Source organism: Falco naumanni, chromosome 20 (assembly GCF_017639655.2).
Source record: "Falco naumanni isolate bFalNau1 chromosome 20, bFalNau1.pat, whole genome shotgun sequence".
Lineage (NCBI taxonomy): Eukaryota > Metazoa > Chordata > Aves > Falconiformes > Falconidae > Falco > Falco naumanni.
In genome coordinates, this window is record NC_054073.1 from 847,904 (window position 1) to 862,433 (window position 14,530).

Consider the following 14,530-nt stretch of genomic DNA (forward strand, 5'->3'; position numbering starts at 1 on the left):
GCCCAGGAACGACAGCAGAGCTTCCCACCACCCCCTGTTGTGCTACAAATTTGCTGGCCCATCCGCGCTCTTCCTCACACATGAGCCCACAAAGCAGCCCACGCTGCCACAGCCCGCCAAAGCCCCCAGCCTCAGCCGCTGTAAACGGGGTCACCAAACCCCACTCCCAGCACTGTTCCCTCAGCAGACACACAGGGGACACCTCCTCAGCCAGGAATGGGCAGATGGCTGAGACTCAGTGCAGGCTGACCTTGCCACATGGGAGGATGTGCACGTGCAGACAAATCCTCAAAGGCAAGATGAGATGTGCGAGCTTCTCTCCAGGCAGTGAGGGAAAAGAGTGTCTGATCTTGACGTTTTGCTGCCTTCTTTCCCATCCCCTGTGTTGACAATTGCGGATGACACATCTTTCCTGGAGGTCAGCATCAGGGACCCAAGAGGTGTCCCACTGCCCTCCACAATGGCTGTGGCCAGAACTGTCTCTGCCCAAGAGCACCTTGCAGTGCAGGGATCACACCATGAGGAGACAGCTGGGGCAGAGAGGGACCTCAGGAAGGCAGGCAGCCCAACCTCCTCCACAAAGAGCTTTATGCTTCGTGTGACTGCATACTCGCGGCCTCTTCATGGCTCTGAGGAGAAACTTGGGAAAAGTTGCTGTGTGTGTGTCTTCCCTCATGCCAGTGCCCTCACCTCTAGCTGGGCACAGGCGCATGGTCAGCATCGGGCAGCAGCCCCGTCCATGCAGTGTTTGCGCCTCCACTTCCCTGGACCTCCAGAGGTGACCAACAACAAGCCAATGAAAGGAGGTAAGGCCCGGCGTGCTGGTTTTGCAGAGCATTGGGAAGAGCTTCTGCCAGTCACCTGTGGCACTTGCACGTGTTCAAAGGGAGCTCTGGGAACGTGCTGTGCTTACGGCCGGTGGGAGAGCAGAGGAAGCTCAGTGCAATGTGCTGCACAAGACCCAGGTGGGACTGTCATCCTCAGCTGTAGCACCCGGAGCAAACTGCCCAAATGGTCCAAGGGCATCACCGTGGGAGATTCAAGCAGCCCACGTGCCACGAGGTCTGGGGGAAGTGGGAAGGCGGAAGGAAGGGTGAAGAAAAAGCATCATGGGTCGACATTGTGATGCAACAGAGCTTTTATTGCAGTTCCAGGGGAGGGGGGGAGCTGGGACAAGAGCAGAGTCCTGGCCAGGGCCTTCCGCTGTCTCCTGGCAGTGGGCAGAGCAACAACGAGCGTCAGCCGTGCCCCAGGAGCAGGCACCCAGCGCGGGTCACTGTCATCAGGGTGCAACAAGACGTGAAGGGATGCTCAAGCAGGGCAGGAAGAAAGGCAGAGTAAGGCCACAAGCACGCACAAGGCGTCCAAGCTCTGGGGCCCAGCTGTGCCAAAGCAATGTCCTTCCTTCGAGCGTTGTGTTGGGATGTGCCACGGCCTTTTCAGGTCCTCGTCTACTTCTGTGGCAGGATCAAGTGTTGTGGAGCTTAGCAGGGTCCACAGCTGCCCCTGAGGTATCCGCAGCCTCGGCCCCAACCACCGTATCCATAGCCCCCATAGCCCCCATAGCCCCCATAGCCCCCGTAGCCCCCATAGCCTCCAAAACCACCACGGCCTCCAAAAGTGCCGCCGTAGCCTCCGCCAACACCGGGAGCTCCCGCTGAGCCAACAACACTCGTGCTGCGGGAAGGAGCTGAGGATGGGTCCAGGGTATGTGATCACCGCAGCTGGCGGCTGGATCACCACGGTGGAGTCAGGGCACTGCCGCACGCAGGGCTCGTTGCAGGTGTCAGCCAGCGGGGCCGGGGCGGCCACCCCACAGGAGGTGTTGCACAGGCTGGTGCAGGACATCTTTCAGGCAGGCAAGGAGTCCTGGCAAAGACACCGGGGATTAGGCAGAGGTGCGGGGAAGGGGCTGTATCGAGGGAGGCAGGGAGGCAGGGAGAGATCCCCAAGGGGCTGCCAGGAGCTGGACTTACCCTGTTGATCAGGAGAGTCAAGCAAAGCCGAGTGGATAGAGGGCTGTGAAGCCCTCAGCTCTTTTATACACGTCCCAGGCTGCCCGGGGCAGTGGCCACGGGGTGGTGGTTGAAACCCCACGTAATCATGAGACGTAGCACACAGCTTCATGACACAGAAAGTGATGCGAGAGAATTATATGCCCCCTCACTGGGGGCACTGGCACGCAAGCGTGCCCTGGAGAGGACAGGGGTGATGGGAGGGACAAACGATGACACGCCATTACATGAAAGACAAGGCACGGCTGTTGTAGCTGAACTGGCGGCACCAATAAACCCCGATCTATCCCTAATCCCCCGCATTGCTTACGTGGCAATGTGCTGAACCCTGCAGAATATTGCTGTGTCCAACGCTAGCACACCAGGCTGCTGCTCCTGCAGACAACGCACTCAGCAGCAGCCCAGCCAGGCACCCACGGCCACGAGTCCCCAGTGTGCCTGGGCCTGCGGGGAACTTTGCCACGCGCAGCCTGGCTCTCAGTGGCTGCTCGGCCCAAATCTCCTGGCACAGCCCCCAACGCCCAGCTGAGCAACCGAGTCCCTCCAGAGAGGCCTTGAGGAGGACCACGCTTACAAAGACATGGCCAAGGAAGCTGAGAGTGTCCTGGTCCCCTCCTGCCCTGCACCTCCCCTGTGCATGTCCCCTGTCACACAGGACCTTGCCGCCTGATCTCATTGCCCCCCACCCACCTTTGTTTTGAGGCCCCACACGAATGGGTCTTTGAGCCACGCAGCAAAGAGTGCCCCCCACCCTCTGCACGGCCGTTCATCGGTGAGCACCACATAGACCCTCTCGAGCCGGGGCATGGAGATGGCCGAGGCTTCAGGGAGCTCCTGCCCTGTTGCCCCAGAAGGCGCCCAGCGCTCACGGGCACTGGGAGATGGTGGGCATTTGCGAGCCACTCCGAGTGTCTGGAATGGCTTCTCCCTTTGCCCAGCCTCCCCCTGCCCCTGCTTACCGCCTTGTAAAAGGGAGGTAATGACAGGCATGATGGTGTGCACAGGATTGCAAAGCACATCTGCGAAATGCTCAGGACTCTGGCACGTAAGCAATGCGGGGGATTAGGGATAGATCAGGGTTTATTGGTGCCGCCAGTTCAGCTACAACAGCCGTGCCTTGTCTTTCATGTAATGGCGTGTCATCGTTTGTCCCTCCCATCACCCCTGTCCTCTCCAGGGCACGCTTGCGTGCCAGTGCCCCCAGTGAGGGGGCATATAATTCTCTCGCATCACTTTCTGTGTCATGAAGCTGTGTGCTACGTCTCATGATTACGTGGGGTTTCAACCACCACCCCGTGGCCACTGCCCCGGGCAGCCTGGGACGTGTATAAAAGAGCTGAGGGCTTCACAGCCCTCTATCCACTCGGCTTTGCTTGACTCTCCTGATCAACAGGGTAAGTCCAGCTCCTGGCAGCCCCTTGGGGATCTCTCCCTGCCTCCCTGCCTCCCTCGATACAGCCCCTTCCCCGCACCTCTGCCTAATCCCCGGTGTCTTTGCCAGGACTCCTTGCCTGCCTGAAAGATGTCCTGCACCAGCCTGTGCAACACCTCCTGTGGGGTGGCCGCCCCGGCCCCGCTGGCTGACACCTGCAACGAGCCCTGCGTGCGGCAGTGCCCTGACTCCACCGTGGTGATCCAGCCGCCAGCTGCGGTGATCACCTTCCCCGGGCCCATCCTCAGCTCCTTCCCGCAGCACAGTGTTGTTGGCTCAGCGGGAGCTCCCGGTGTTGGCGGAGGCTACGGCGGCACTTTTGGAGGCCGTGGTGGTTTTGGCGGCTTGGGGGGCTCGGGGGGCTAGGGGGGCTTTGGGGGCTATGGGGGCTATGGATACGGTGGTTGGGGCCGAGGCTGCGGATACCTCAGGGGCAGCTGTGGACCCTGCTAAGCTCCACAACACTTGATCCTGCCACAGAAGTAGACGAGGACCTGAAAGGCCGTGGCACATCCCAACACAACGCTCGAAGGAAGGACATTGCTTTGGCACAGCTGGGCCCCAGAGCTTGGACGCCTTGTGCGTGCTTGTGGCCTTACTCTGCCTTTCTTCCTGCCCTGCTTGAGCATCCCTTCACGTCTTGTTGCACCCTGATGACAGTGACCCGCGCTGGGTGCCTGCTCCTGGGGCACGGCTGACGCTCGTTGTTGCTCTGCCCACTGCCAGGAGACAGCGGAAGGCCCTGGCCAGGACTCTGCTCTTGTCCCAGCTCCCCCCTCCCCTGGAACTGCAATAAAAGCTCTGTTGCATCACAATGTCGACCCATGATGCTTTTTCTTCACCCTTCCTTCCGCCTTCCCACTTCCCCCAGACCTCGTGGCACGTGGGCTGCTTGAATCTCCCACGGTGATGCCCTTGGACCATTTGGGCAGTTTGCTCCGGGGTGCTACAGCTGAGGATGACAGTCCCACCTGGGTCTTGTGCAGCACATTGCACTGAGCTTCCTCTGCTCTCCCACCGGCCGTAAGCACAGCACGTTCCCAGAGCTCCCTTTGAACACGTGCAAGTGCCACAGGTGACTGGCAGAAGCTCTTCCCAATGCTCTGCAAAACCAGCACGCCGGGCCTTACCTCCTTTCATTGGCTTGTTGTTGGTCACCTCTGGAGGTCCAGGGAAGTGGAGGCGCAAACACTGCATGGACGGGGCTGCTGCCCGATGCTGACCATGCGACCTGTGCCCAGCTAGAGGTGAGGGCACTGGCATGAGGGAAGACACACACACAGCAACTTTTCCCAAGTTTCTCCTCAGAGCCATGAAGAGGCCGCGAGTATGCAGTCACACGAAGCATAAAGCTCTTTGTGGAGGAGGTTGGGCTGCCTGCCTTCCTGAGGTCCCTCTCTGCCCCAGCTGTCTCCTCATGGTGTGATCCCTGCACTGCAAGGTGCTCTTGGGCAGAGACAGTTCTGGCCACAGCCATTGTGGAGGGCAGTGGGACACCTCTTGGGTCCCTGATGCTGACCTCCAGGAAAGATGTGTCATCCGCAATTGTCAACACAGGGGATGGGAAAGAAGGCAGCAAAACGTCAAGATCAGACACTCTTTTCCCTCACTGCCTGGAGAGAAGCTCGCACATCTCATCTTGCCTTTGAGGATTTGTCTGCACGTGCACATCCTCCCATGTGGCAAGGTCAGCCTGCACTGAGTCTCAGCCATCTGCCCATTCCTGGCTGAGGAGGTGTCCCCTGTGTGTCTGCTGAGGGAACAGTGCTGGGAGTGGGGTTTGGTGACCCCGTTTACAGCGGCTGAGGCTGGGGGCTTTGGCGGGCTGTGGCAGCGTGGGCTGCTTTGTGGGCTCATGTGTGAGGAAGAGCGGGGATGGGCCAGCAAATTTGTAGCACAACAGGGGGTGGTGGGAAGCTCTGCTGTCGTTCCTGGGCACAGCGTGTCCACAGGTAGCAGGGGGGTGACACAGGGAATCCCGAGAAGAGCTTCTACTCCACCGGTGGTGGCAAGGTGATGCCAACATGGGTCCAACCAGCAGTGGAAGATGGAGGAAAAATAAGAAAAGGAGGGGGTGGAGGTTTGCAGTGCTGCAGAGTACAGGAGCCCAAAGTGTGGAGAAGAAATCGAGGGCAGAGAGGGAGAAGCTGTTGTTGAACAAGACAAGTACGGCCCCGGCTGCAGGTGACCATCTGGCAGAGGGACATGCTGCCAAGGGCCGGCAGGAGGAAGCGAGGCAGCTCCCGCAGGCCACCCTGCAGAGGCCCTGGGTGGCAGCTGGCTAGGACAGCCCGGGGAGCCAAGGCTGCTGCTGGGAGCGTTGCCTACAGAGGAAGGTTGAAGAAAACAACCATGGGACAACACTGCGATGCAACAGAGATTTTATTGCAGTTCCAGGGGAGCGGGGAGTTGGGACAAGAGCAAAGCACTGGTGGGGGCTTTCCCCTGTCTCCTGGCAGTGGGCAGAGCAACAACGAGCATCAGCCGTGCCACAGGAGCAGGCACCCAGCATGATGCTGCGTTGTCAAAGAGCAGCAAGTCTTGAAGGGATGCTCAAGCAGGGGCAGGAAGAAAGGCAGAGTGGGCCCCCACACATGCACGAGGCATCCAAGCTCTGGGGCCCAGCTGTGCCAAAGCAATGTCCTTCCTTCAGGTGTTGTGTTGGGATGTGCCATGGCCTTTTCAGGTCCTCGCCTCCTTCTGTGGCCAGGTCAAGTGTTGTGGAGCTTAGCAGGGTCCACAGTTGCCATTGAGGTACCTGTGGCCTCGGCGCCAGCTCCCATATCCACAACCGCACAATCCCTCCATAACCCCCATAGCCCCAAAGGCCTCCATAGCCCACCATAGCCCCCATGGCCCCAAAGGCCTCCATAGCCACCATAGCCCCCATAGCCCCCATAGCCCCCATAGCCTCCATAGCCTCCAAAACCACCACGGCCTCCAAAAGTGCCACCGTAAACCCCAGCCAACGCCGGGAGCTCCCGCTGAGCCAACAACACTCTGCTGTGGGAAGGAGCTGAGGATGGGCCCGGGGAAGGTGATCACCGAGGGTGGCGGCTGGATCACCACGGTGGAGTCAAGGGCACTGCCGCACGCAAGGGCTCGTTGCAGGTGTCAGCCAGCGGGGCCGGGGCGGCCACCCCACAGGAGGTGTTGCACAGGCTGGTGCAGGACATCTTTCAGGCAGGCAAGGAGTCCTGGCAAAGACACCGGGGATTAGGCAGAGGTGCGGGGAAGGGGCTGTATCGAGGGAGGCAGGGAGGCAGGGAGAGATCCCCAAGGGGCTGCCAGGAGCTGGACTTACCCTGTTGATCAGGAGAGTCAAGCAAAGCCGAGTGGATAGAGGGCTGTGAAGCCCTCAGCTCTTTTATACACGTCCCAGGCTGCCCGGGGCAGTGGCCACGGGGGTGGTGGTTGAATCCCCACGTAATCATGAGATCAAGCACACAATCTTCATCGTAAAGATAATGATGCTGGGAGTGTTATATGCCGCCTCGCGAGGGACATTTGTGTACAAACGTGCCTTGCAAAGCATACGTGTGATGGGAGGGATTTGTCGTGAGACATCATTACATGAAAGAGTACGCGCTGCTGTAGCCGAACTCGCATCACAATAGACCTCAATCTCTCCCTAATCCTCAAGCTCCCTGTGTAGATAAGTCGTAAGCATCTTGCAGAAGTGCTTTGCAATCCTGGGCATAGCAATCACGTCTGTCATTACCTTTCTCTTACAGACTGGTAAACAGAGGAACCGGGACGCTGGGCACATGGAGAAGCCCTTCCACACGCTTGAAGTGACTTCCAAATTTCCACCATCTCTGAATGCCAGCAACAGCATCTCATTGTCATGGGGTCCACAGACATCTCTGTTAATTGCCCACCTCTAAGGCTGTAGAGGTATTAAGGTCCTGGATTCACTTGACAGCCATGCAAAGAGTAGAGGGGATCGGTCCCACGAGCGCACCGAGGCTGGTTGAGATGCAGTGGGCATGGCAGTAGGATAGAGCATGGAGACCTCTGAATGTGGGGGGCATATATGGAGGAGAAGAAGGGCATCAAAGGGACCATGTCAGTGTCGGCTCCTTCAGCCTCGTGCCTGTGAGCACGGTTCTCGCCAAGCCCTCTCTGGAGGAGCTCAATCACTCAGCGGGGCATTGAGGGCTGTGCCAGGAGAGGCTGGCCGAGCGCCCCACCCAGAGCCAGGCTGCACGTGGCCGTGCTCCCCACAGGCACAGGCAGAGGCACGCTGGGCACTGCCGGCCATGGGCGCCTGGCTCTGCTCTGCTGAGTGTGGCGTGGTTGGGAACAGCAATCTTCTGCAAGATGCCCAGAATTCTTCTGTGCAAGCAAAGTGAAGGATTAGGGACAGATTGGGGTTTATTGGTGCCGCGAGTTCAGCTACAGTAACGCCTTGTCTTTGATGTAATGATGTGTCATGTCCTGTCCCTCCCATTACCTCTTTTTTCTCCGGGGCACATTTGTGTTCCAGTGTCCCCAATGAGGAGGCACTTAATTATCTCATATCGCTATTTATGTCATGAATTTTGTCCACTTGATCTCATGATTACATGGGGTTATTACCACCACGCCTTGGGCGATTCCTCGGTCAGTCGGCGACATGTATATAAGAGCTGAGGGCTTCACAGCTGGCTATCCATCTTCTCCCACTTGCCTCTCTGATCACTGTGGTAAGTGCAAGTCTTACCTCCCTCTCTCCTTCCTCAGCAGTGGCTTTCCTGAGGCATCGTTTGCTTGGGGCTCCACCACGCTTTCATCTGGCATAGTAAGGACGGGATCGTGCTGTTTCAGAGCTATGGAAAGGATGGGAATTTAACCTTGTGGGTACAATGCTCTGAGTACACCAAGAGACTCAAATCCTTTGGGAGATGTTCATTTTCCATTTGCTTTGGTTGAGGGAGATTTTCTGTTCCCTTTGGTCAAGCCAGGCCCAGGGCGCACCATGGCAAACACTGGTTTATACCAGCATTTGAACTGTGGAGCCTCTTCTTGCTGTGACTGCCGGAGAGGATCCAGAGCCTGTCCTGGGACACAGGTTCCAAGTGTGAGAGAGACAGGAGGGTTTTGGGATTGGGCCTGACACTGACCCGGAGCTCTGTCCTTTCTTGCAGCATCACCTGCTGAACACAAGGATGTCCTGCACCAGCCTGTGCAACACCTCCTGTGGGGTGGCCGCCCCGGCCCCGCTGGCTGACACCTGCAACGAGCCCTGCGTGCGGCAGTGCCCTGACTCCACGGTGGTGATCCAGCCGCCACCCTCGGTGATCACCTTCCCCGGGCCCATCCTCAGCTCCTTCCCACAGCAGAGTGTTGTTGGCTCAGCGGGTGCTCCCGGCGTTGGCTGGGGTTACGGCGGCACTTTTGGAGGCCGTGGTGGTTTTGGAGGCTATGGAGGCTATGGAGGCTATGGGGGCTATGGGGGCTATGGGGGCTATGGTGGCTATGGAGGCCTTTGGGGCTATGGGGGCTATGGTGGCTATGGAGGCCTTTGGGGCTATGGGGGTTATGGAGGCTATGGGAGCTGTGGGGGCTATGGAGGTTATGGGGGCTATGGAGGTTATGGCGGCTACGGAGGATTTGGTGGTTGTGGATATGGGAGCTGGGGCAGAGGCCACAGGTACCTCAATGGCAACTGTGGACCCTGCTAAGCTCCACAACACTTGACCTGGCCACAGAAGAAGACGAGGACCTGAAAAGACCATGGCACATCCCAACACAACACCTGAAGGAAGGACATTGCTTTGGCACAGCTGGGCCCCAGAGCTTGGATGCCTCGTGCATGTGTGGGGCCCACTCTGCCTTTCTTCCTGCCCTGCTTGAGCATCCCTTCAAGACTTGCTGCTCTTTGACAACGCAGCATCATGCTGGGTGCCTGCTCCTGTGGCACGGCTGATGCTCGTTGTTGCTCTGCCCACTGCCAGGAGACAGGGGAAAGCCCCCACCAGTGCTTTGCTCTTGTCCCAACTCCCCGCTCCCCTGGAACTGCAATAAAATCTCTGTTGCATCGCAGTGTTGTCCCATGGTTGTTTTCTTCAACCTTCCTCTGTAGGCAACGCTCCCAGCAGCAGCCTTGGCTCCCCGGGCTGTCCTAGCCAGCTGCCACCCAGGGCCTCTGCAGGGTGGCCTGCGGGAGCTGCCTCGCTTCCTCCTGCCGGCCCTTGGCAGCATGTCCCTCTGCCAGATGGTCACCTGCAGCCGGGGCCGTACTTGTCTTGTTCAACAACAGCTTCTCCCTCTCTGCCCTCGATTTCTTCTCCACACTTTGGGCTCCTGTACTCTGCAGCACTTTAAACCTCCACCCCCTCCTTTTCTTATTTTTCCTCCATCTTCCACTGCTGGTTGGACCCATGTTGGCATCACCTTGCCACCACCGGTGGAGTAGAAGCTCTTCTCGGGATTCCCTGTGTCACCCCCCTGCTACCTGTGGACACGCTGTGCCCAGGAACGACAGCAGAGCTTCCCACCACCCCCTGTTGTGCTACAAATTTGCTGGCCCATCCCCACTCTTCCTCACACATGAGCCCACAAAGCAGCCCACGCTGCCACAGCCCGCCAAAGCCCCCAGCCTCAGCCGCTGTAAACGGGGTCACCAAACCCCACTCCCAGCACTGTTCCCTCAGCAGACACACAGGGGACACCTCCTCAGCCAGGAATGGGCAGATGGCTGAGACTCAGTGCAGGCTGACCTTGCCACATGGGAGGATGTGCACGTGCAGACAAATCCTCAAAGGCAAGATGAGATGTGCGAGCTTCTCTCCAGGCAGTGAGGGAAAAGAGTGTCTGATCTTGACGTTTTGCTGCCTTCTTTCCCATCCCCTGTGTTGACAATTGCGGATGACACATCTTTCCTGGAGGTCAGCATCAGGGACCCAAGAGGTGTCCCACTGCCCTCCACAATGGCTGTGGCCAGAACTGTCTCTGCCCAAGAGCACCTTGCAGTGCAGGGATCACACCATGAGGAGACAGCTGGGGCAGAGAGGGACCTCAGGAAGGCAGGCAGCCCAACCTCCTCCACAAAGAGCTTTATGCTTCGTGTGACTGCATACTCGCGGCCTCTTCATGGCTCTGAGGAGAAACTTGGGAAAAGTTGCTGTGTGTGTGTCTTCCCTCATGCCAGTGCCCTCACCTCTAGCTGGGCACAGGCGCATGGTCAGCATCGGGCAGCAGCCCCGTCCATGCAGTGTTTGCGCCTCCACTTCCCTGGACCTCCAGAGGTGACCAACAACAAGCCAATGAAAGGAGGTAAGGCCCGGCGTGCTGGTTTTGCAGAGCATTGGGAAGAGCTTCTGCCAGTCACCTGTGGCACTTGCACGTGTTCAAAGGGAGCTCTGGGAACGTGCTGTGCTTACGGCCGGTGGGAGAGCAGAGGAAGCTCAGTGCAATGTGCTGCACAAGACCCAGGTGGGACTGTCATCCTCAGCTGTAGCACCCGGAGCAAACTGCCCAAATGGTCCAAGGGCATCACCGTGGGAGATTCAAGCAGCCCACGTGCCACGAGGTCTGGGGGAAGTGGGAAGGCGGAAGGAAGGGTGAAGAAAAAGCATCATGGGTCGACATTGTGATGCAACAGAGCTTTTATTGCAGTTCCAGGGGAGGGGGGAGCTGGGACAAGAGCAGAGTCCTGGCCAGGGCCTTCCGCTGTCTCCTGGCAGTGGGCAGAGCAACAACGAGCGTCAGCCGTGCCCCAGGAGCAGGCACCCAGCGCGGGTCACTGTCATCAGGGTGCAACAAGACGTGAAGGGATGCTCAAGCAGGGCAGGAAGAAAGGCAGAGTAAGGCCACAAGCACGCACAAGGCGTCCAAGCTCTGGGGCCCAGCTGTGCCAAAGCAATATCCTTCCTTCGAGCGTTGTGTTGGGATGTGCCACGGCCTTTTCAGGTCCTCGTCTACTTCTGTGGCAGGATCAAGTGTTGTGGAGCTTAGCAGGGTCCACAGCTGCCCCTGAGGTATCCGCAGCCTCGGCCCCAACCACCGTATCCATAGCCCCCATAGCCCCCATAGCCCCCATAGCCCCCGTAGCCCCCATAGCCTCCAAAACCACCACGGCCTCCAAAAGTGCCGCCGTAGCCTCCGCCAACACCGGGAGCTCCCGCTGAGCCAACAACACTCTGCTGCGGGAAGGAGCTGAGGATGGGTCCAGGGTATGTGATCACCGCAGCTGGCGGCTGGATCACCACGGTGGAGTCAGGGCACTGCCGCACGCAGGGCTCGTTGCAGGTGTCAGCCAGCGGGGCCGGGGCGGCCACCCCACAGGAGGTGTTGCACAGGCTGGTGCAGGACATCTTTCAGGCAGGCAAGGAGTCCTGGCAAAGACACCGGGGATTAGGCAGAGGTGCGGGGAAGGGGCTGTATCGAGGGAGGCAGGGAGGCAGGGAGAGATCCCCAAGGGGCTGCCAGGAGCTGGACTTACCCTGTTGATCAGGAGAGTCAAGCAAAGCCGAGTGGATAGAGGGCTGTGAAGCCCTCAGCTCTTTTATACACGTCCCAGGCTGCCCGGGGCAGTGGCCACGGGGTGGTGGTTGAAACCCCACGTAATCATGAGACGTAGCACACAGCTTCATGACACAGAAAGTGATGCGAGAGAATTATATGCCCCCTCACTGGGGGCACTGGCACGCAAGCGTGCCCTGGAGAGGACAGGGGTGATGGGAGGGACAAACGATGACACGCCATTACATGAAAGACAAGGCACGGCTGTTGTAGCTGAACTGGCGGCACCAATAAACCCTGATCTATCCCTAATCCCCCGCATTGCTTACGTGCCAGAGTCCTGAGCATTTCGCAGATGTGCTTTGCAATCCTGTGCACACCATCATGCCTGTCATTACCTCCCTTTTACAAGGCGGTAAGCAGGGGCAGGGGGAGGCTGGGCAAAGGGAGAAGCCATTCCAGACACTCGGAGTGGCTCGCAAATGCCCACCATCTCCCAGTGCCCGTGAGCGCTGGGCGCCTTCTGGGGCAACAGGGCAGGAGCTCCCTGAAGCCTCGGCCATCTCCATGCCCCGGCTCGAGAGGGTCTATGTGGTGCTCACCGATGAACGGCCGTGCAGAGGGTGGGGGGCACTCTTTGCTGCGTGGCTCAAAGACCCATTCGTGTGGGGCCTCAAAACAAAGGTGGGTGGGGGGCAATGAGATCAGGCGGCAAGGTCCTGTGTGACAGGGGACATGCACAGGGGAGGTGCAGGGCAGGAGGGGACCAGGACACTCTCAGCTTCCTTGGCCATGTCTTTGTAAGCGTGGTCCTCCTCAAGGCCTCTCTGGAGGGACTCGGTTGCTCAGCTGGGCGTTGGGGGCTGTGCCAGGAGATTTGGGCCGAGCAGCCACTGAGAGCCAGGCTGCGCGTGGCAAAGTTCCCCGCAGGCCCAGGCACACTGGGGACTCGTGGCCGTGGGTGCCTGGCTGGGCTGCTGCTGAGTGCGTTGTCTGCAGGAGCAGCAGCCTGGTGTGCTAGCGTTGGACACAGCAATATTCTGCAGGGTTCAGCACATTGCCACGTAAGCAATGCGGGGGATTAGGGATAGATCGGGGTTTATTGGTGCCGCCAGTTCAGCTACAACAGCCGTGCCTTGTCTTTCATGTAATGGCGTGTCATCGTTTGTCCCTCCCATCACCCCTGTCCTCTCCAGGGCACGCTTGCGTGCCAGTGCCCCCAGTGAGGGGGCATATAATTCTCTCGCATCACTTTCTGTGTCATGAAGCTGTGTGCTACGTCTCATGATTACGTGGGGTTTCAACCACCACCCCGTGGCCACTGCCCCGGGCAGCCTGGGACGTGTATAAAAGAGCTGAGGGCTTCACAGCCCTCTATCCACTCGGCTTTGCTTGACTCTCCTGATCAACAGGGTAAGTCCAGCTCCTGGCAGCCCCTTGGGGATCTCTCCCTGCCTCCCTGCCTCCCTCGATACAGCCCCTTCCCCGCACCTCTGCCTAATCCCCGGTGTCTTTGCCAGGACTCCTTGCCTGCCTGAAAGATGTCCTGCACCAGCCTGTGCAACACCTCCTGTGGGGTGGCCGCCCCGGCCCCGCTGGCTGACACCTGCAACGAGCCCTGCGTGCGGCAGTGCCCTGACTCCACCGTGGTGATCCAGCCGCCAGCTGCGGTGATCACATACCCTGGACCCATCCTCAGCTCCTTCCCGCAGCACAGTGTTGTTGGCTCAGCGGGAGCTCCCGGTGTTGGCGGAGGCTACGGCGGCACTTTTGGAGGCCGTGGTGGTTTTGGAGGCTATGGGGGCTACGGGGGCTATGGGGGCTATGGGGGCTATGGGGGCTATGGATACGGTGGTTGGGGCCGAGGCTGCGGATACCTCAGGGGCAGCTGTGGACCCTGCTAAGCTCCACAACACTTGATCCTGCCACAGAAGTAGACGAGGACCTGAAAAGGCCGTGGCACATCCCAACACAACGCTCGAAGGAAGGACATTGCTTTGGCACAGCTGGGCCCCAGAGCTTGGACGCCTTGTGCGTGCTTGTGGCCTTACTCTGCCTTTCTTCCTGCCCTGCTTGAGCATCCCTTCACGTCTTGTTGCACCCTGATGACAGTGACCCGCGCTGGGTGCCTGCTCCTGGGGCACGGCTGACGCTCGTTGTTGCTCTGCCCACTGCCAGGAGACAGCGGAAGGCCCTGGCCAGGACTCTGCTCTTGTCCCAGCTCCCCCCTCCCCTGGAACTGCAATAAAAGCTCTGTTGCATCACAATGTCGACCCATGATGCTTTTTCTTCACCCTTCCTTCCGCCTTCCCACTTCCCCCCAGACCTCGTGGCACGTGGGCTGCTTGAATCTCCCACGGTGATGCCCTTGGACCATTTGGGCAGTTTGCTCCGGGTGCTACAGCTGAGGATGACAGTCCCACCTGGGTCTTGTGCAGCACATTGCACTGAGCTTCCTCTGCTCTCCCACCGGCCGTAAGCACAGCACGTTCCCAGAGCTCCCTTTGAACACGTGCAAGTGCCACAGGTGACTGGCAGAAGCTCTTCCCAATGCTCTGCAAAACCAGCACGCCGGGCCTTACCTCCTTTCATTGGCTTGTTGTTGGTCACCTCTGGAGGTCCAGGGAAGTGGAGG

At 59.0% G+C, this 14,530-nt stretch overlaps 3 protein-coding genes and 3 pseudogenes across 6 annotated transcripts; 3 read left to right on the forward strand and 3 right to left on the reverse strand.

Annotated features, from left to right (window-relative positions):
• Nucleotides 1-1,484: 1,484 nt before the first annotated feature.
• Nucleotides 1,485-1,848, reverse strand: LOC121080033 (annotated as a pseudogene).
• Nucleotides 1,849-3,537: 1,689 nt separating this feature from the next.
• Nucleotides 3,538-3,900, forward strand: LOC121080035 (annotated as a pseudogene).
• A 2,274-nt stretch (nucleotides 3,901-6,174) lies between these two features.
• Nucleotides 6,175-6,623, reverse strand: LOC121080032 (annotated as a pseudogene).
• A 1,974-nt stretch (nucleotides 6,624-8,597) lies between these two features.
• On the forward strand, nucleotides 8,598-9,113 carry LOC121080031 (claw keratin-like). 4 transcript variants are annotated; one of them, XM_040577887.1, is made up of 2 exons: nucleotides 8,598-8,922; nucleotides 9,022-9,113. In XM_040577887.1, exons 1-2 carry the CDS (start codon nucleotides 8,598-8,600, stop codon nucleotides 9,111-9,113), a joined length of 417 nt encoding a protein of 138 aa, XP_040433821.1. The 4 variants fall into 4 exon arrangements, with proteins under 4 accessions (XP_040433821.1, XP_040433819.1, XP_040433822.1 ...); XM_040577885.1 differs by having other exon boundaries at nucleotides 8,598-8,904; nucleotides 9,004-9,113; XM_040577888.1 differs by having other exon boundaries at nucleotides 8,598-8,895; nucleotides 9,004-9,113.
• Nucleotides 9,114-11,384: 2,271 nt separating this feature from the next.
• LOC121080034 (claw keratin-like) lies at nucleotides 11,385-11,747 on the reverse strand. Its single transcript, XM_040577889.1, has one exon. It carries the CDS (start codon nucleotides 11,745-11,747, stop codon nucleotides 11,385-11,387), a length of 363 nt encoding a protein of 120 aa, XP_040433823.1.
• A 1,689-nt stretch (nucleotides 11,748-13,436) lies between these two features.
• LOC121080069 (claw keratin-like) lies at nucleotides 13,437-13,799 on the forward strand. Its single transcript, XM_040577925.1, has one exon. The coding sequence runs from the start codon at nucleotides 13,437-13,439 to the stop codon at nucleotides 13,797-13,799; it is 363 nt and encodes a 120-aa protein (XP_040433859.1).
• Nucleotides 13,800-14,530: the final 731 nt, after the last annotated feature.

What these genes read in the sequence shown, in the direction of transcription:
- LOC121080031 (XM_040577884.1), top strand. Translation starts at nt 8,598, where the DNA reads ATGTCCTGCACCAGCCTGTGCAACACCTCCTGTGGGGTGGCCGCCCCG.
- LOC121080034 (XM_040577889.1), bottom strand. Translation starts at nt 11,747, where the DNA reads ATGTCCTGCACCAGCCTGTGCAACACCTCCTGTGGGGTGGCCGCCCCG.
- LOC121080069 (XM_040577925.1), top strand. Translation starts at nt 13,437, where the DNA reads ATGTCCTGCACCAGCCTGTGCAACACCTCCTGTGGGGTGGCCGCCCCG.